The following is a 22,444-nucleotide window of genomic DNA, read 5'->3' on the forward strand; positions in this document are numbered from 1 at the left end:
CTTTAATCATTCATTCTTCCCCAGGGTCTTAACTTGTGCTTAGCCCTTCTCCAGAGAGCAGGTAGAATAAGATCAGGTGATATCAATGGTCCTGTCTCCTAATACCACTACCCTACCCCACCGATTCAAATCAGATCTGTCTGATCTCTATCCATCCCAATGAGTTAGGCCCAAATGCATTGCCAAATTCCATTCCTACCAGGGATCTCTGAAGTATGTCAATGAAGTCACAGTCTCTGACCTTACCTTTTGTGCTTTCTCCCCTTTTAGGTGTCCACCATTTAAATCCCATCCTCTATCACCAGAGTTGGCTGCTGAGAACTAGAGTTCCAGGGGGCCTCTCCAGAGCCATCAACAGAATTGTTTCCATATCAGTAGGGTCCCAGAAGCAAACAGATACTACATTCACATTAGGAGAATTGAGTCAATAGATAATTTAATAGAGGGACTATTTATCAAGATGTAAACAGGGTGCAGGGAACCATGGGGATCTGTATGATAAAGAAGGGCTGGTACCATCAGGGTGTCACCTCCCTGGGCCTGAACAGGGAAGGTAAAAAAGCATTTGCACCAATCACATGGAAGGCCTCCAAAAAAGGCAGATTCCAGGTCGTCTTACTCGTCTCATATTACCTGACCAGCTCCTTTGGTCCTGCAGGCCCTTTTCCTCACAGTTCTAGCCTACATCTTCAGATGCCTCTGAAGCCCATAGGCAGGTGTTACTCTTAGCATAGAGTTTTCCTCTCTCTATCCTGGCCGGCAGGGCTTCCTATGAACTCTATGAACCCAAGGCACCTGGCTGAGCCCTCCTGTCCCTCTAGCTTCTCTGTCTTCCTCAGTTGAGGATCTGAGAACAGTGGTAAGAGTTACCGCCTTGGCCCTCTGACCTCTTTTTGACTTCTAGCCTTTGCGTTAACTGGTGACTGGTACCCAATCAGGCTAAATACGGAAATCATGGCCCATTTTTGTGGCAGCCTGAAGGAGGCTCAGGCTATGAAGGGCTTCTGACCCTCCTTTTCCAGACCAACATAGTTTGGTCTACTCATGGCTCAGGCAGCTGTATGCAATCTGTCCCCAGGGTTATCTACCATGAGAAGGAAGAATACCTCCCACCATCCCCTCCCTGTCCTCCATGGGTCACCATTACAGAGAACACAAAGCAAGGTGGCCCAATATTCCCACAGAAATCAGCAAAGCAGCCCTGATTTTATTCACTTTCCATTATAACCCCTCCCTCGGAGACTAGTCAGGGCAAGAGGAACAATGTGCACAGACAGGGTGAACCCTTTCCAAGTGATTCCTAGATCCTTCTGAGAGCAGACTGCTCCTGACCCCTCCCCGCAACTGCTCCAGACACATTCAGACGCATCTGAGCCTGGCCGTCCGGAGTCCCAGGACCCCAGGCTATCCAGCCAGAACCACGGCTCAGTTCCAGTATGATAAGGGACAGCTCTGTCCAATCAGTCACTCCACAGACTTTCTGAGTATTCTTCCTTCAGTCCAACTGTCGGAAGCCAAAGTCGTGTAGCCCAGTGTGTAAAATGCTCTCCGTCCAGCGGGTGTGATTTCAGGGCGCTGCTTTGTCCTTTTTATACACCTTGGCATTGATAACTGTGATTTTAAATAGGAAGAAGTGTGAATATAAAAAAGATGCTTACCAAGATCATATAGCAATAAAGTAAATGCTTATGACAGAACGTTGTTATAAAAGTACAACGCAGAGCACGATTCCAACTATGTAAAAAATAAAAGAAGTGAAATAAATAAAAACCCAAAGAATAGGGGAAAAGTAGCAGGAAAAATTTTTTAACACAACTCTGGGTTCTGCGGAAAAAAACCTCTTGGCTTGGAAGCCCCCCTCCCACCCCCGATTCTCCAACAGGCTACTCACAGCCCCATTTCCATCCCAGACCTCTGGGTGTGCTTTGGTCAGTAGAGAGAACACTAGGAATTTTATTTTATCCAAGGTAAGGAAAAGCTATATGTAAAAACTGGAGAGTTTTGAGGTACTTTGGAATAGGAAGGATGGGAAGAAGAAAGAATATGAACTGTGAAGAAAGAGCTTAAATAGAGAAGAGAACCCAAAACCTGGCTATGGGGCAGGACCAAGCCAAAGAGAGAAACAGTGAAAAGTTGTTTCCTATTGTGTGCTGTGCTGTAATACCCCACCAGTATCCCCTACAAATTCACTTAAAACCTCCTATAACAACAATCTCATAGTATGTGACAGTGAAAGTCGCTCAGTTGTATCCCACTTTTTGCCATGGAATTCTCCAGGCCAGAATACTGGAGTGGGTAGCCTTTCCCTTCTCCAGGTGATCTTCCCAACCCAGGGATCGAACCCAGGTCTCCTGCATTGCAGGCAGACTCTTTACCAGCTGAGCCACAAAAGAAGCCCTCTCATAGTATGTATATTTGGAAAAATCAAGGAGAAGTCTTCTTCAATATAGACCAATGCAGCCCTCTTGCATTAGCCAAGATAAGTCAGACTATGGCAAACCTATTCAAAACAAAAAAACAAAACTTAGTTCAACACATCAAAGTTATATTTCTTGCTTATATCACAAGCTGGTGCAGGTCAAGCAAATCTCCTGTATGGCTTTCCTCCAAACAGTGACTCAGAGCTCCACGCAGGTTCCATCCTGCACTTTCACCAGCTAGGAGCCTTTCACTACTTGATGTTTGGGAGAAGGGAGGTAGTGTGGCCAACAGCACGACTGAAGCTGTGCCTAGAAGAAACCCTGTTCCGTTAAATCTGTATATTGTGTGCATGCTTAGTCGCTCAGTGGTTTCCAACTCTTTGCAACCCTTTGGACTGTAGCCCACCAGGATCCTCTGACCATGGGATTCTCCAGGCAGGAATACTGGAGTGGGTTGCCATTCCCTTCTCCAGGACATCTTCCCCACCCAGGGATCCTATGTCTCCTGAATTGCAGGTAGATTCTTTACCCACTGAGCAATCGGGGAAGCTACTAAATCTATATATTAAAAAATAAAGAAGGTTGAACACCAGTGATGTAAGTGTCCAACTCAAAAACTTTCAGAAAAAGAACAGCAAATTAACTACCCCCTCTCAACAAATAGAAGGGAAGAATAAAGAGCAGAAATCAATGAAATAGAAAAAAGACATGCAATAGAGAAAAATCAACAGTCAGAAGTGTTTTCTTTGACTAGGTTAATACAATTAATAAATGCCTGGCAAGGCAGATATAGAGAAGGGAAAAAAATGAGAGAGAGAAAGTATACAAATACCAAAATCAGGTATAAAAATGATGGAACATCACAACAGACCTTACATATTTTAAAAGGATAATGAGAGAGTATCATAAACAATTCAATGCCACTAAATTGGCATTCTATATGCACATATTTATGTCAATAAATGGAAAATTTTAGGTGAAATATTCAATTTTGTTGAAATACAATTTACCAACATTGCCACAAGAAGAAATAGAAAATACCACTAGTTGTATATCTATCAAAGAAACTGAATCTGATGTTAAAACTCTTGCAGGAAACTGCAAGCCCAAATGGAATCTCAAAAATTTAAGGTATAAATAATACCAATCTAAACAGATGAACCCAGAGAATAGAGGAGAAACATCCAAACTCATTTAGTAAGGCTTGCAAAAATTCGATACTTTGATATCAGAAAGACATTACAAGAAAGAAAAATTATTAGCCAACATCATAAGCTGAAAAATTTAAAGGAGCAACAGCAAGCCTATGTGGTAAACAATAGTCTCCACCACAGTGTACTCTTCTGGTCATTGAATATCCCTTTCCTTCTTTCACATTGTTTCCTTCTTTCACAAATACAATACCTTCAATTGCTCTTCATGGAAAACAACCCAAAATCCAATCTGTCATTGTGTTTCATAGTCCTTTCTGTTGGGAACACATGTGACTCTTTTAGACTGTGAACGAAAAGGGCAAGTTGTCCGTCCCATACCCATGTATGTGGTGCTCTGTCGGTCAGTTGTATTTGACTCTTTGCAACCCCATGGACTGCAGCCCACTAGGCTCCTGTGTTGGAATTTCCCAGGCAAGAATACTTTTGAGAGGGTTGCCATTTCCTACTCCAGGGGATCTTCCAGGTATCTTGCATCTCCTGCTTTGGCAGGTGGATTCTTTAACACTGAACCACCTGGGTTAGTTGACCCATACCCATGCCAACATACAAATATGCAGTGATGGAACAGGAATAGGATAACTTCAAGTAACATTCCCCTTCAGAAAGGGGAGAATAAGAGACCCACAGTGGTCACTGTCCCACAGCTGCTGCTGCTGCTGCTGCTAAGTCGCTTCAGTTGTGTCCGACTCCGTGAGACCCCATAGACGGCAGCCCACCAGGCTCCCCCGCCCCTGGGATTCTCCAGGCAAGAACACTGGAGTAGGTTGTCATTTCTTTCTCCAATGCATGAAAGTGAAAAGTGAAAGTGAAATCACTCAGTGTCCAACTCTTAGCGACCCCATGGACTGCAGCCCATCAGGCTCCTCCATCCATGGGATTTTCCAGGCAAGAGTACTGGAGTGCGGTGCCATTGCCTTCTCCGGTCCCACAGCTACACTGGTGTTGTTAGGGGAAGCACACTGATTGAAACCTTCCACCCTGGCCAGGCACCATAGTAACTATTCGCATAAGTTGTTTTACAACAGGAGGTCCTGGTAAGGAACAGGGAACTAATAAGCCTCCACCAACCAGAAGAGTTCGGGAAAGGTCAAAAGGAGACACCACAGGTCCAACCACCTTCCAAAATCCTTCTCTCTAGCATCCATCTTGGCTGAACAAAGAGTGCACCACCAGGAAGGACTCTGAGTCAGAATGATTGGCTAAAGACAACCCGGAAACTAATCCCATCACCATAAAACCCGAGACTGTGAGCCACGTGGCAGAACAGTTCTCCTGGGTCTCCTGACCCTACTGCTCTCCACCCGGTGCCCTTTCCAATAAAATCTCTTGCTTTGTCAGCACATGTGTCTCCTCGGACAGTTCATTCCTGAGTGTTAGACAAGAGCCCAGCTTTGGGCCCTGGAAGGGGTCCCCCTTCCTGCAACAGTGTGACTCTGCTGAATACATTGGTATTACATTGCTGAAGTACCAACGGGCAGCCTTTAGAATTACTGCCTAGCCTGAGGCAAGATCTCTTCTTTACTGTTCTTTATGATCCTTGGCACTACCCTGGGAGGGGCTTCCTCTTGGACCCTTATTCTCTTTGTCCACATCTAAAGAGAGAACTGGGGAGAATGCTCTCTTAGGAGTTGTGCAACTTCCTTCCAGCGGTTGTTTATGGCTTAACTAAAGAACTCAAACTTTTTACACAGACCTGTGGTTTCTTTGACAATAGAGCTTCCTCAAAAATTTGCTTAGTTTCTGACCTATTTGCACCAGCCCATTCTATTTGCCAATATTCACCCTCAGTGTTCCATTTGTAAGACATAGTTTTCATGTTTGCTTTATTCTTTTGCCTTCTTGCCCCCACATACTCTCAACGTGAGAGTGATTTCCTTAAAGCTAGCTGGTGAAGCTAGCTGGAACAAGCGAACCCACATTTCATCAGATATTTTCCATGATTCACTTTCAACTGAGATATTCTCTTGGGCCTTTGTCATGCAAAAACTTTTAAATTCCCATCTCTTACTATTTGGGAATCAAAAGCAGTCAGCTTTTCTAACTCTTCAGGCCTCAGTATCCTGAACTTTGTCTATTGCATTTAATTTAATTAACAAAGCCACCAATCTTGTGCTTTTAAATTTAAATTGAGATGTAAATTTTTATACCACAATATTCACCCTTTTAAGAAGTACAATTCAGTGTTTTTCTGGTGTACCCACAAAGCCGTGCAGCCGTCACCCCTGTCTCATTTCAGAATACTTTCATCACCCCCCAAAAAAACCTTGTAATCATTAGCAGTCACTCCCCATTTCCCATACCTCTATGCCCTAGATTTATCTGTTTTCTGACTGTATATTTTCTTACTCTAGATATTTCATGGAAATGAAATATGTGATCTTTTGGGTCAGGTTTTTTCCACTTAGCATAATTTTTCAAGGTTCATTTACTTTGTAATATGAATCAGTATTTCATTTTTTTATGGCTGAATAATATTCTATTGCGAAGATATACTATATTTTGTTTATTCATTTGTTTATGAACATGTGGATTGTTTCTGTTAGGTAGTTAGAATAGGGAAAAGGAGTCCAAAATGGCGGTGGCTAAAAGACAAGGAAGGGAAACGCCCGTGAAAATAGAACAGAGGAAGGTCAGAGGAAGGTCAAAGGAAGGTCCTAGGACCGGAGTGAGGACTTCAGGTAGAACTGCGCTCCTGCCTAAGCCCAATTTGCATAGGACAGGCCCAGGGGGGAGAAAAAAACATATAAAAAGAAGAGCCAAAGCTCTCCCCCCGCCCCTCATGCGAGATGAGGCACTCTTCTCTTGGAGTCTTTGGATCCACGTGCCCTCACGCCTCGAAGATGGATTTTCCTGCTATTATCTAAATAAATAGAGCTGTAACACTGAGCTGTAATATTGATTTATTTAAGAGCTATAACATGGTCTGTCCAAGACCCGAGAGCTGTGACCTGCCAAGGGGGCTTTAATGTCCATCACTCCAAATCTTTGTTGTGACGAGACAAAGAACCGAGGAGCGTACACTCACCTGACATTTCCACTTTGGGGCTATTATGAATAATGCTGCCATGAATATTTGTGTACAAGTTTTTGTGTGGGTGTATGTTTTCATTTCTCTCTGATAGCTATCTAGGGGGGGTATATCTTTTACTTTCAACCTATTTCTATCTTTGAAGCTAACACATGTCTCTTGTAGACAGCATATATTTGGGTCATAGGTGTTTGTCTGTCTGTCTGTTTGATTTTTATTTATTCCGCCAGCCTGGCCAACTCTACTCTGAGTTCATCTTTTTCTTGTAGTACCTTGACAACTGCAGCCAGCAATAGCCATCATACACTACTAATGTTCCGTTTTTCAATCTCTTCTCCTAGAAATGTCCTATTAATAAACATGGGTTATGCCCCCCAAGTTACATCAATTAATAATGTTTCAGCACTACAGTGCTAAGATACTTCTAGTCTGCTCAGTATACCACTAGACTGTTAAGCTGTTAGAGCCGTGCCCTATTTAGAGGTACCAATATCTGTATAAGTATGAAATTTATATTAGAGTGCAATAAGCTATACTGCAATAATAAATAAGCCCAAAACTCTAAACGGTCTAATCCAACAAAGGTTTATTTCTCACCTATGTCACTGTCCAATGCAGGTCAGGCAACTCTTCTACATTGCCCTCCCCAAGCAGTAACAAGTTTCTTACAAATGGCAATTTAGCCATCTCAGAGTTCTTCAATTCTAGAACCACAGACAGGAGAGTGACCCAGAGTGCAGGGAGGTTATGGCCTGGATTGAAAATGGTATATATCACTCCTCCACATATCGGATGGGCCAGACTTAGTTACATGTCTCCACCTCTACGGCAATACAGATGGGAACCTTCCAGGAGCACATTGATAGTCGATGATCCCTAGCAGTCTGCAGCCTACCTACCCCTATTCTCTAAATAAAGTTTCACCTCTAAAGTGGCACAAGGGTAGTTAGAATTCACTATGTTAAGAATACAGGCCATCCAGAACAGGAGGAGGCATCATCAAGGCTAAGGGCTGTGGGCTCTGGAGCCAGGCTGTCTGGGTTCAAATCTTGGATCTACTACTTAATAATAATTCTATTGCCTATGGCTCCATACTTCACTCCTATAAGTTTCAGTTGCTCAGCTTAAAGTGGGGTTTAAGTAGTATCTAGCTAGCTCCCATGCTTATTGTCAAGATGAAATGAGACAATCCATGTATTTAAAAACAGGGCAGTGTCTAGCACATGCAAGTATATCATGAAAGTGAAAGTGAAGTCACTCAGTCATGTCCTACTCTTTGCGACCCCATGGGTCACCAGGCTCCTCCATCCATGGGTTTTTCCAGGCTAGAATACTGGAGTGGGTTGCCATTTCCTTCTCCAGGGGATCCTCTCAACCTAGGGATCGAACCCAGGTATCCTGCATTGCACACAGACTCTTTTCACCATCTGAGCCACCAGGGAATCCCTGGTGATATGATATGATATGATAACATCTATATCATAGGTATTAGCTCTTATTAAATAGGTTAAAGAGGTAGAAAATAATGGGAAAGGAAATAAAACCATAGAATGAATATTATTGACATTAATGATATTTTCTTCTGCATGCCTGATTGGAAATGTGTTTGTCTGGGGCATCCCATGTAGCAGCAAGAAAGTGTAAAGCCAGACAGATAAGCCACTAATGGGCCTATTTATGTGAGAGGAATGGGCATTAGCTCTCACAAGTGCAAGGTCCAAGTGTGAGAATGGTCCCCAGAGGAGAGACCTAATTGGAGTGCAATTTAAATCTTGATCACACGCCTACCCCCAGGAGAGTGGAGCTGCCTGTATGGTGTCAGGAAGCCTGGACTCTACCTTGACTGCCTCTGATATTCCAAGCCACATGGCCCCACAGAGCCCAGGAGGAAAGACTGAGGGAAACCAGCACCAGTGAGGGACTATGGGCTCTTCCTGCTGCTACAGCTAAGAGGTTACGTTGCAAGGAGTCTATAGAGAAAAAGTCCTCACCTAAGCCATGTATGGTCTGTCCAGTGTTTGAATTCAGCATTTTCACCTGAGAGAACAGTGGTTAAAAGCATAAGTTCTGCAATCAGCCTGAGTTCAAACCCTAACTCTGAGTCTCAATTAACTGTGTGAATCTAAACCAGTCACTACCTCCTCCAAACCTGAGAGTCATTGTCGATGAGCTGAAATTTGTATTATTGTGTTGGCTGCCATCGATTTGCCTCTCCATATCCACTCTCCACTGAAGAGCAGAGGAGTGCAAGCAGGCCGGAGTCCCGCGAGGCTGGCCTGTGAGAATCATGTCAAGGGACTCCATTGCTCTCTGGCTTCTGATTGTGTCCAAGAAATGGGCAGGTGAGGGGAGAGTGGAATCTTGGTATTTATTTCCCTAGATCCCACACTGCTAGGTTTCTGAAAGTTTGTTGTGACCCTCTCCCCCAAACCACAGCTACTTTTGAGCCAGCTTTCTCCTTTATAGCTTTCTCCACAGGTTTCAAAAACCACTACTTCCTCCTTCCTCTTCAAGCCTGGCACAGAACAGCTCCCTGCTATCACAGCCCCAAGATACTCTGATATATCTGGCTGCTTTCCCTAAGCTCTTGCCTCGTAATCCCCTTAATAATGTGCTTCAATGACCCACTTGTGAGTGCCAGGACCTTTTGACTGATAGAGCTATGTGCTTGCAGCAGACACCCTTTGAGTGACTAACTGGTTCACATTGATTCCTTTTCTCTGAGAACACCCCTTATACAAAGGCCAGGGGCCCCAGTGGCTGTGCCTGTAATGTACGTCCCTTCAACCTGATTGGCCCAAGGATACATATCTGGCCCAATCAAATTATCCATCAAAGAAAAGTGGTATTTGGAATAAGAGATAGCAGGAACTAGGAGCCAACAGGATTGCCCAGATTTATCTCCAAATCCACCTTCTAAGGAGCCTACAAAAGTAGGCAAGAGTGGGTTTCTACTCTTTTAAATTTTGATTGTTCAATTCTGCCTCCTATCCCATGTGATACCCTATTATCCTTTCAATACATTTCCTCTTTACTTAGCTAGCCAGAATTAGTTTCTGCCGCTCACAGTCTGGGCTGTGCTGTGTGCTTAGCCACCCAGTCTTGTCCAACTCTCTGCAACCCTCTGCAAGCCCACCAGGCTCCTCTGTCGATGGAACTTTTCAGGCAAGAATACTGGGGTGGGTTGCCATTTCCTCGTCCAGGGGGTCTTCCTGACCTAGGGGTCGAACCAGCATCTCCTCTGTCTCCTGCATGGCAGGCAGATTGTTCACCTGCTGAGCCACTGGGGAAGACAGAACCTCAATAAACACAGCACCTCATAGGACTTTTATGAGATAATTTATGTAGGAAGTTTAGCACAGTGCTTGTGTATGGTAAGCTCTCAACAATTTATACCATTTATTATCTACAAAAGTGAAGTTAATATGAGAATGAGTAAATAAGGCACAGATTAGGAGAAAATATTTGAAAAAGAACATCTGATGAAGGATTGTTATCCAAAATATCAACAATTAAACTTAAAACTCAACAATAAGAAAATGAACCAATTAAGAAATGAGCAAAAGACCTTAACAGACACCTCATCAAAGAAGATATACAGATGGAAAATAAGCATATGAAAAGATGTTCAACATCATAAGTCATTAGGGAAATCCAAATTAAAACGAGATACCACTACACGCATGTTAAAAATGCAGAATATTGACAACACGAAATGCTGATGAGGCTATGGAGCCATAGAAACTCTAATTCATTGCTGATGAAAATGCAAAATGGCATAGTTGCTTTGGAATTTGAAAAATTCCAAAGTTTGAAATTTCTTACAAAATTAAACACGCTCTTACCACACCACTCAGTAATTATGCTCCTTGGTATTTTCCCACATGATTTGAAAACTTATGTCCACACAGATGTTTATAGCAGATTTATTCATAACTGCCCCAAACTGGAAGCAACCAAGATGTCCTTCAGAAGGCTACTAGACAAATAAAATGTGGTACATTCAGACAATGGAATATTACTCAGTTCTAAAAAGAAATGAACTGTCAAACCATAAAAAGAACAGAAGAAACAAATGCATATGGACTTTATGATACATCAATGTAGTTTTGGCAAAAGAAAATAGAAGTATGGACATGAAACAATATGTGTGAATATACTAAAGTTCTCTTTTGATTATATGTTACTGGACAAATGTGAGAACTATTAATTATTAATTATCAGAAGGGTGCCCTCAGAAGTGTAATGTAAATGTGTAGTCCATGTATGTGGTCATGAAATGCTTAAAAACCAAACCCCCACCCCCACCCCACCCCCCCAACTGGAAATGCTTAATGATAGGAATCCAGAGGGTGGGAAATCAATGACTGGGCAGTAAGGAGCCTTTGGCAGTCAGCATCCACTCTGATCAACAGTCTGTGGTCATGGCCTGGCCCAGTGTGAGGCACAGATGGAAGCTGGAAGAGACACTCAGATGCATCTAGATCCTGCTCTTTGACTAGAGAGAATGGCAGAAGCTCCCCAGAGGGATCTAAACTGGGGAACTTTGGAAGCAAGGCTGGGCTTCCCTGGTGGTTCAGACGGGAAGCAACCTAGATGTCCATTGGCAGATGAATGGATAAGAAAGCTGTGGTACATACACAATAGAATATTACTCAGCCATTAAAAAGAATGCATTTTAATCAGTTCTAATGAGGTGGATGAAACTGGAGCCAATTATACAGAGTGAAGTAAGTCAGAAAGAAAAACACCAATACAGTATATTAACACATATTTATGGAATTTAGAAAGATGGTAACAATGACCCTATATGCGAGACAGCAAAAGAGACACAGATGTAAAGAAGAGACTTTTGGACTCTGTGGGAGAAGGCGAGGGTGGGATGATTTGAGAGAACAGCATTGAAACATGGATATTACCATATGTGAAATAGATGACCAGTCCCGGTTCAATGCATGAGACAGGTGCTCAGGACCAGTGCACTGGGATGACCCAGAGGGATGGGATGGGAAGGGAGGTGGGAGGGGGTGTTCAGGATAGGGGACACATGTACACCTATGGCTGATTCATGTCAATGTATGGCAAAAACCACTACAATATTATAAAGTAATTAGCCTCCAATTAAAATAAAAATTAAAAAAAAAAAAGAATCTGCCTTCAAGGCAGGAGATCTGAGTTCGATCCCTGGGTTGGGAAGATCCCATGGAGAAAGAAATGGCAATCCACTCCAGTATCCTTGCCTGGAGAATTCCACGGGCAGAGGAACCTGTGGGCTACAGTTCATGGGGATCATAAAGACTTAGACACAACTTAAGAGACTTTCACTCACTTGGAAGCAAGGCTGGAATGAGAGATTTCAGCCAGGTGGCAGGAAGCGAGTAGAGCCAGCCACATGTGCAGGTACAACAGGTAAAGTGAATACAGCTGGTTCACTCTGTTGTAGAGCAGAAACCAGCTCGACACTGTAAAGCAATTACACTCCAATAAAGGGAAAAAGTAAAGTGAGGTCAAAGATGAAAAGTGTCAGGTTGAGAACAGGAAGGATCAAGAGCAAGCCAGAACACGGTATGCAGAGCTGTCAGGAGAGTGTATGCATGCGTGCTCAATTGTGTCTGGCTCTTCTCGACCCCATTGACTGTAAACTACCAGGCTCCCTGTCCATGAAATTTCCCAGGCAAGAATACTGGAGTGGGTTGCCGTTTCCTTCTCCAGGGGATCTTCCTGACCCAGGGATCAAACCCAGATCTCTTATATCTCCTCTACTGGCAGGCAGATTCTTTACCACTAGCGCCACCTGGTCAGGAGAGATTCAGAACCAAAGTCGTAAAACGAACGGCATTGGGGCCAGGTTTGCTTGTGTGTTTTTAATTGCAGTATAATTGATGCACAACATGTTGTAAGTTTCAGATGTACAACACAGTGATTCAAATTTTTAAAGGCTATATTCCATTTATAGTTATCATAAAATATTGGCTATATTTCCTGTGGTGCACAGTATATCCTTGTAGCTTATTTATTTTGTACATAATAGTTTGTACCTCCTATCCTCTACACCTATACTGCTTCTTCCTCTTTCCTCTCCCCACTGCTAACCACTTGCTTGTCCTCTATACCTGTGAGTTCTTTATTGTTCTATTCACTGGTTTTTCTTTCTTAGGTTCCAAATATATGTCAAATCACACAGTATTTGTCTTTCTCTATCTGACTTATTTCACTAATCAAATACTCTCCAAATCTATCCATGTTGTTGCAAGCGGCAAAATTTCATTCTTTGTTATATTCAATTGCAGATACATGCCATGTCTTCTTTATCCATTCATCTGTTGATGGACACTCAGGTTGCTTCCATACCTTGGCTGCTGTAAATAATGCTGCTATGAACATTGGGGTACCCATATCTTTTCGAATTAGTGTTTTCATTTTGGGGGGATTATAGATTGGAGCCTGTTTTAATGTCATACTGACTCCCCGGCCCAAAGGCTGTTCCTGGTATTTTAAGGAGTTCATGTAGAACCAGAGGAACTGGGTGAAATTAAACCTCTTCAAACGTATAGTCGCTGAAGACTTGCTCCTTTACTGTGAACTTTGAGCAACTGCTGGTGGAGAGACTCAAAATTCTCCTCTCTTAATACTGAACCCCATTTTAAGAAAGTAAATCATGTCAGAGTAGATAATGCGGTATGCAGACAGCTTGAGACAAAGAAGAGGATTAAGAACTAAAACCAGGGTAAGACAACAAAAGGAGAGGATCCTGACAGAATCAGGACAGAGGTGAGTCCTCAGCCACGGCGGGCGGTCACTGTCACCGCCCCCTAGTGAAGAGGAATTAGCATCAATACCTGAACAACTCTTCATCTTCTGTGTGGTTTCCTGTGTACACACATTCGCTTCAGTCCACTTGTACAGTTCTCATCGCCCAGCGTCAGCTCAGTCCTTCTAGACGCACCTTTTTGCTGTCATTGTCTTTCTAGAGTTCCAAGGGAAGCCCCTCGCTGGGTGTGGTGATAAGACTCCCGCCATGATAGAAAGACACCTTGGCCTGGTGGCTTCTGGCAGGCAGTCACTGCTTTGACCCTGGTTCCAGATTAAGCAGATCCAGTAACAGCTCTCCCCACCTACCCCTCCCACACCCTTAGAAACTCATCTAACAAGCCAGAACGTGAGAGGCCTCATCCCCACGTGGGTGTGCCGCTTGTTACACAAGCATGTGGGTTAATTAAGAAGCAAAGTCCAGACTAAAAACTGGGTCAGACGGACATAAAGGGGCCCAAGAAACAACAAGCACGCAGATCACTGAGATATGACCAAGGAAATTCCCAGCAGCTGTGCTATTAGGTCAATAGGAATGTGTTGCTAGGAGAGGTCCAGTCTTGCAGGTTGACCGAGCATCCTTCTTCCCCGAGGCCTGAAGGAGTGCAGTCACAGCCCCAGGAATACAGGCAGGGGAGGAATGGGTGGGAGAACTCTGCAAAACCCCCTCAGGAGCTCCTGCTCCCCAGCTCACCTCAGGGTAGAGCCTGCCCTGGGCTGTGGGCAGCAGAACAGGAGGCAGAGTTTCCAAAAGCTTGGCCCACCACTTCCCCAGTTTTGAGAAAATTCTGCAGCAGCGCTGTGACCCCCTAGAGCCTCAAGTCGCTCACAAAGGAAACGTGCTCAGGGACCCGGCTTCCCACTTTGCCTTCTTCAAAGGTGAACATTTTCTCTCTTGATGTTTTTTTTTTATATATACGTGTCACTATTTTTGTTTGTTTTCTTCCTCCAGATCAAAAGCTTCAATAACCACATAGCAACACAAATGAAAGGAAACTGCTAAAGAATCATTTCCAGGACTCCAGCCCAAACTCCTAGGGAGAATCTGTGTCGCCATGTCTCCTTGGAACTGCAGACCATAGATTCCAGTTTGTTTAAGATTCTTTTCATGTGGACCATTTTTAAAAATCTTGATTGAACTTGTTACAGTATTGCTTCTGTTTTATGTTTTTTGGGTTTTCGGCCACAAGGCATGTGCGATCTTAGCTCCCTGGCCAGGGATCAAACTGGTACCTCTACACTGGAAGGCAAAGTCTTAACCACTGGTCCACCAGGGAAGTTCCTAGGTTCCAGTTTTAACGTGGAGACAAAATGAGTTTCTTTGAACCATCCCCTTTAAAAAGAGCCACAGAGGAACATCCTGTGTGTCACTCCTGGACTCTGCTACACCAAGAAGTGCTGGGAATTGGTTCCAGCTACAAATAACACACCACACCTTTCCTCGGATATCCTCAGGACCATCGCAGCCATTCCACATCCTACACTTGATGGAGCTGACCGACCACGTGGAAAACTACCCACAAAGAGCTGTGAAAGAAAGCTGCATGGAAAGTTACAGAACATCACAAGGGAAAACTGCACTGCTTGGGGTGGAGGAGCAGAGCAAAAACCTTTGCAGAGCTGTGCTACTGAGCCAGCCCCCTTCCCAGTCGTCATGTCCTCCCCTTTACGCTTCAATTCTGTTTGCTGACTCTTTAAAAAATTGCCAGCCTTCATGTAATACTCTGGCCTCGAATGAGGAAAGGAAGTAAACGTTCAAGAGACACATTTAGAGGTGCCTGCTTTACCTACATCCCCTTCTCTGGGATCTGTCCCTGTCTCTAGTCCCTTTAACTTACGTGGTCACTCATTCATCTATTGCACAGATGTTTATCCAGCACCTCCTGTATGTCAAGCACTGTGGTAAGTGGAGATACAAAAAAATGAACAAGACATACAAGGGCTAATTTTTTGGTGGAAGAGTTAAATAATATGCAAATAAACAAACGAAGAAGATGATTTTAGATAATGACACTTGCTATGAATTTTTTCATATGCAAACAAAACAAAGTGATGTTCTAGGGAGTCATTTGAGAGAAGAGCTGCCTGCTCTAGATAGAATAGACTAGGAAAACCTCTCTGAAGAAGTAAATATGAGCTTACACATGAATGAGAAGGAGTTGGGGCTGCAAGGAGCATTCTGGACAAAAGGAAGAGCAATGCAAAGGTCTGATGCAGAAATGGGAGAACAACAGAAAGGCCAATGTGGCTGAAGCCTATGACACAAGGGAGGGTGGTAGAAGGAGTTTATAGAAGAGCAGAGACCATGGTAAAACTCTCGGGTTTTATTTTAAATGCAAAAAGAAATCACTGGAGAATCTTAAACAAGAGAGTGGCATAATCTGGATAGATATTTTTTAGTACAAACTCCCTTCCATATTTCATTTGCTAAGGCACAGCTGATTTCTCCATTAAGAACATGTTTACAAGTCAGGTGAGGAAATTATTCATTCCAATCCATTAGCAAGTCTTGTTTTGACTGAATCTTTAAATAACTTCTGATAATCAGTGCATCTTGACTCTTAGACTTCAAACAAGATGAAGGAATTGTTTTCTTCTTTATTTAGAATTATTGTAGATTTAGCCCAATCCAAAGAGCTTCTCCCAAAGAAACAAATGCTTTGAATAACTCCTTAATTCTCACAAGGAAAACACATGCTGTCCATATACTCCCATCACCAAATTTTAAATGGTCATAGCATTAAACTCTATTTGTGATTAGGTCAGGAGTCAGTAAACTTTTTCTATAAAGATCCAGATAGTAAATATTCTAGGCTTTGAGGCCATAAGAGCTCTATCACAACCTCATAACTCTGTCCTTATAGTGCAAAAGCAGCCATGACAATATATAAGTGACTGCCTATAGCTGTGTTCCAATACAACTTTATTTATAAACACTAAAATTTGAATTTCATTAATTTTCATTTGGTGTGCTGCAGTCCATGGGTTGCAAAGAGTCAGATATGACTGGGCAACTGAACAATAATAGCAATAACTCTCATGTGACTTGAAATATTATTATTCTTTTGATTTTTTTGCAAGACATTAGCACTATTCTTGGCTTGTATGTGCTAAATCACTTCAGTCATGTCTGACTCTGTGACCCCATGGACTGTAGCCCGCCAGGCTCCTCTGTCCATGGGATTTCTCAGGTGAGAATACTGGAGTAGGTTGCCATGCCCTCCTCGAGGAGATCTTCCCGACCCAGGGATTGAATCCTTAGGGTTCGTATAAAAACAGGTGGCAGGACAGATTTAGCCAGCAGGCCATCATTTCCTGATGCCTGCTTTAGGTGAACTGGGGCCTGATAGACATTTTTAGTGGAATCATTTTGGCTACAGTGTGGAAGGTGGCTCAAGGGACATGGGGAGTCATGGTGACAGCAGAGAAATCAATCAGGAGGTAATTGGCATAGTCCAAGCAAGACATGATGGCGGCCTTCAGGAGGTAGTTGCAGTGGAATTGGAAAGAAGTAGACATAATAGTACATTGTGAAAGCTTGCTGATAAAGTGAATAAGAGCAGAGAAGGAAAGAACAGAGTGAAACATGACCTTGAACAACTGAATGTGTGGGCATGCCTTTTACTTAGACGGAGAACACCAGGAAGGAACAGGTTCAAGGGAAAATCAAGAGTTCTAGTTTTGCCTGTTAGGTATCCAAATAGAGAAGTCCAATAAGTTGAAGTCCAGAGACATCAGTGCTGGAGATGGATATGTGGTGGTTACTGCCTTTTAGGAGGCATTAAAAGCTCCAGAACTAGATCAGATCCATTGGGGGAAGTGTACAGGTAGACAACAGAAGAGAGTCAAGAGAAGTGTCCATTGGGGATTCGGCAGAAGGGGAAGACTTAGCAAAAGAGAGTGAAGGCAGCAAGTGTATGAAGCAGACAAATCAGAAGAATGGGTCACCATGAAGGTCAAAAGAAGTCAGTTGTTCAAGAAGAAGGGAGGGTCAAGTACATGGAATGCTGCCTGTCATACAGAGTGAAGTAGGTCAGAATGAGAAAAATATGGTATATTAATGCATACATATAGAATCTAGAAAAATGGTGTTGATGAACCTATTTGCAGGACAGGAATAGAGATGCAGATGTAGAGAAGAGACTTATGGACAGAGGTGAGGTAGGAGAGGGGGGAACTAAATGAGGAAGTAGCACTGACATAGATACACCACCTGTGTGAAATAGCTAGCTAGCAGGGAGCTAGCCCAGGGAACTCAGCTGGGTGCTCTGTGACGACCTAGATGGGCAGGATTGTCGGGGGAGGGCAGGGAGGCTCCAGAGGGAGGGATATATATACACACAGATTGCTAACGCATATATACACAGCAGAGAATAACACGACATTGTAAAGCAATTATACTGCAATGAAAAAGTATGTGGAATGCTGCTGAGAGACTGTACTGCTGAGGGCAGTGAAGTGACCTCTAGATTTAGCAATGTGAAAATAATGTGTGTCCTTGACAAGAAGAGTTTCAAAGGACTGCCAGAGATGAAAGAATGTCTTAAATGGTGACTAGGACTTCCCCTTAAGCGTGGAAGGGTTTAAACACAGGTGTATCTCCATTCCCTCCTGACACCCACTAAAATATAAGTGATGAACTGAAAATGAATAAGTCCCACAAGAGCAAAGAAAATGGCATGAAGGTGACAGAGGACAAGAGAAGTTAACAACTCCTTAGAAGAGGGAAGAGGCTGGATAATGTCCACTAAGCAAAGCAGAGAAAACTGAAACCAAAGGGCCTGCGAAGGAGGGCAGGGGATGCCAACAAGAAGCAAGCTGATTCCAATCAGCGAATCCCAGCAAGGCTCACGAACTTGAGCCAAGGTGAGAAGCAGGCTGAAAACAGGAGCGTAAGGAGAAAGTCTTTATAAGGAAGAGTTGGCTCTCCCAGAACCCTTCCCTAATCCAACCCTGCCAGGAAACTATCATGCTGGGAAATAAATGGTTTAGTCTCTGCAGAAATTGATCCCGTGAAACTCAAGGATAAGAGATCCTTAACTTGGGGAAGGTAAAGGTGAGGCCCTGAATTGAAAGCAGCAGAGGTGAATAAGACTCACATACTGATTGGCGAGGCTCATATCCCCCTCCCCAGCCAGCAGCTCTCTATAGCTCTCTGTAGCAGGCTGAGGAGCTGTGGGCAACACCCTTGCTGGGCTGGCAGCCAGGCTGGCTGTGTGCAAGCAGAGGGAGCCAATCAAGATGAGAGGAGAGAGAAAGCAGCGAAGATGAATGATGCTGCTGCCCCAGGATGTAGGGACAGATTTGGGTGCCAGGTTCAGGCCAGGGCCAGGCAGTTCTTCTTCCCCCAGGCTGTGAGATGGCCCTGTGCATCCTCACACAAGCACCCCTTTACAAGGACAGCTCGAGTGGCTCTGACCTCAACCTTGTAGCTGGACGATCCCCAACAAAAGCGGGGTAATCTTGTAAAAGGCTGATATTCTAGACCCCTGTCCAGGCCTCCTTGCAGCATTCCTTGCTCACCGTTATGCAGGGCGGCCAACTGAGCTGCAAGCCACCCCTCCCTTGGAGGCTCTAGAATGGCCAGGAAGGGCCCAGCGGCAGGTGTGGAGGGTCTGGGAAGGCAAGCAGTGTCCCACTTCCTAGAAGACCAGGTTGTTAGACAGGATCTTGTGTAGCCATCCCATTTTACAGATAAGGAAGGCCAAACACAGGGAAGCAGAGCAATTTGCCTTAAGTCACAGAACTTAATTACTGAATGAACTGCTCAAGAATAAAGTTCAGTCTCTTGACTTTCAGTCTCTGACTCCTTCCACTGCCCCTGCCTTCCCTCCAACATGCTCAAAGACTACTCTGACAGGTAGGATTTAGTTATTTCTGTGGTACGACTGAAACCAAAATCCTAAAGCATAGTGCCTTAGATTCACTTTTGCGTGGTAGACAACATGCTAAATGCAGAGTCCAGCGATGCTGGTTCCAGTCACATCCCCACCTTGCAGTCTATGGCATCACTTAGGCAAGTCACCAACCCACCTCTCTCTCAGGACCTACTTTTATCATTTGTAAAATGTAGAGAGAGTGGCAATGCTCAGAGCAGAGAAAAGAATGCAAATCTCAAAGGTCTTGGAGAAGAGCCTGAGAATGCTTCTAAACTCAAGATTTCCATCAGGGCTCCCTATTCACTTAAACATTTATGTAAATTTTGTGTTCTACTCCTATATGTATGTTTGTTTTAATAAACACAGCTGGGAGTGGTATTCCCCACAAATAATTCACATCAAATTGATGCTCCAGGAAGATGGTCCATATTTATCCTAACTCAGCTTACCCTCGGTACAGCATTGCGTGTTCCAATTTGAGACATCCAGGAAAAGAACTCTGTTGTCAGCTATTAACATTCTTTAAAACTTCTCAAACTTCAATAAATTCGATCTCCATTTTGCCAACATGGGAGCCAACATCCCCAAACCATCTGTGCCTGGAAGAGAAGGTGATTCTTGAGCTTAAGCTCCTCCAACACCTAATCCTGGGGGCCAGGATTCCCAGGAGACATACTGGGGAGCACACTGCTGTCTTAGAAGTTGTGAGATCAAAGCAGACACAGGTGTTAAGTGGAAGCTGGAAGGGATGAAATGCCACTTGCAGCACATGGATGGACCTAGACAGTGTCATACTAAGCGGAGTAAGCCAGACAGAAAAAGATAACTATCTTATGATATCACTTACACGTGGAATCTAAAAAGATGATACAAATGAACCTATTTACAAGACAGAGACAGATCACAGACATAGAAAGCAAACTTATGGTTACCAAAGGGGCGAGATGGGGGGAGGGATAAATTGGGAGTTTGGAAATAACATATACACACTATTATCATAAAATAGATAATCAACAAGGACCTACTGTATAGCACAGGGAACTCTAGTCAATATTCTGTAATTACCTATGTTGGAAAAGAATCTGAAAAAGAATGGATATATGTGTATGTATAACTGAATCACTTACCTGGAACTAACACAACATTGTAAATCAACCATGCTATGATATAAAATAAAAATTAATATAAAAACTGGGAACTGGCTCCCACATTCCTTTGGGCTGGTCTGTACCCACCAGACACCCAGAATCTAACCCTGGTGGCGGCCACTACCACAGCCATCCCACACAGGGGCCTTGTTTTGAGCCTCCTTCTCATAATTCAAGGCTTTCTCTAGGCTGCAGTTGGGGCTGAGGGGAGGTGAAGGAGCAGGGGGAGTGCTGAGCCCCCTGGACTGGAAGAATAGAATGCACACCCAGGGCTGGCAGCTGGAGGCTTCAGTGGAAGCCAGCAGTATTTAATGCTTTTAGACACCACCCAAATGCTGACCATACCCCTCATGGTGGGCCCCTTGGGAGTTCTTAAAAAAACATCCTGAATTCCCCTCCCAAGCGCTGTGGCAAAGCTTCCTGACTGCCTGAAGGAATGGATGACAGCTTGAACTCTCTCACATCCACGCCTTGGCAAAGGCTGTTCCCTCTGCTTGAATTACCATCCTCCTGCCTCCCCACCCACTTCTGCAAAAGCACCGTTTGCTCTGGGAAGGTGTCCCCACAAGCCCCACCCCCAGGCAGAGTTGGGCAACCCTCCTGAGCCCCACCTCTTCATTTTATGCAGTTTCTTATTAAATCGTACATCCCCCTCCACGCTCTAGACTGTGAGCTTCCTGTGAGTGTCTAAACAGAGCTGGGTGCTAGAAGTTCTTTCATCATCCTTTGTGGAGGAAAGAACAAGCATGTTAAAGATAAAAGCAGAAGCCATAACTCAGGCCAGTGAGGTCCAAGTGAGGCCGCAGAGGCCCAAGCTGCAGGTTCCACCCACCAAGTTTCCAACGCCTCCCAGGTGCCTCCACCCAACCCACAAAATAGTGGGCCTCACAGAAATCCCTTTCTTGCCACCCAAAATTGCCCTTTCCCACAGCAGTTATCCCCCAGAGCCCTCAGCAGAGGAAACCTGAGAGCTGAAACTTCCTCTTGTCAGACCCCAGCGGAGGTGAGGGACTGGGTCACCAGGGGACGCTGCCGGAGCACTCACACTGCCGCCTGTGAGGCCTGGTTCTCCCTGGGAGAGGCTGCCAGCTTCTCTCTCCAGCAGGGCAGGGCCCCAGCAGGAAAACCAGGACCAAGGCCGGGGCTGGGATCTCACTCCCTTGCTTCCTGCTTCTGCTCTCTCTGCTCCTACCCCATGGCAAAGTTCCTACCAAAGTCCCTTTCTGGGGCCCTGATCTTGTTCTCATCTGCATCCCCCCTCCCTCTGAGGTCCCCAACCCTCCTCGCCCCAGGATGCCCTGTTAGTCAACACAACAGACTGTTCTGGAGTAAGTGACCCACAGGCATCCTCGGTGACTAAGGTCCCTTGAGGACAGGCAGCAGGGGCTGGCTAAAGCTTCCAGATTCCAGCCAGACTGGACAGATCCTGCTAGTGAACTGCTGATTCAATTCTAGCCAACAAATATTATCAAGGCCCACTCTGGGCCTGGCCCTGGTTTAGGTCCTGGGGGGATACACACAGCCCTGCCCAGCAGGGCTCTAAGCAGGGGAGGCGGCTCTAAGAACCCACAGTTATAATCTACCGACTAACAGGAAAGATAGCTAATGACAGGAAGAGCAGAGGGACTGAGGGAAGAGAACAGGGAAGTCAGGGCAGCCAGTCCTCTGATGACCACACCGTCCTGGGAGCAGATCTTTGTAGGCTGGCTTCCAACTGAAGAGTGAGTGAGGTAGCCAGGGATGCTGTTTAGCTTCAGTGATTCCAGAGGCAGACTGCCATTTTCCCTCACTCAATTCACAAACAGTGGGTGCAGGAAAAACCTCCCCCCGACCCACCAGGGACAGAGTGGGAGGGCCAAATGCTTTGCCACAGTGCCAACCTGGGACACCAACTCTTGATGTCAGCTAAAAAAAAAAAAAACAAAAACGCAAAACCAAACGACTG

At 44.4% G+C, this 22,444-nt stretch overlaps 1 protein-coding gene across 1 annotated transcript in view; it reads right to left on the minus strand.

Moving 5' to 3' along the window:
- The window catches only part of AMPD3 (adenosine monophosphate deaminase 3), a 73,155-nt gene extending 59,467 nt beyond the window's left edge, over positions 1-13,688 (minus strand). Inside the window, exon 1 of the mRNA XM_043903138.1 lies at positions 13,502-13,688. Within this exon, the coding sequence (XP_043759073.1) occupies positions 13,502-13,517 (16 nt within the window). The 5' untranslated portion in view covers positions 13,518-13,688. The remainder of the gene's footprint in view (positions 1-13,501) is intronic.
- Positions 13,689-22,444: the final 8,756 nt, after the last annotated feature.

This window comes from Cervus elaphus, chromosome 1, assembly GCF_910594005.1.
Source record: "Cervus elaphus chromosome 1, mCerEla1.1, whole genome shotgun sequence".
Lineage (NCBI taxonomy): Eukaryota > Metazoa > Chordata > Mammalia > Artiodactyla > Cervidae > Cervus > Cervus elaphus.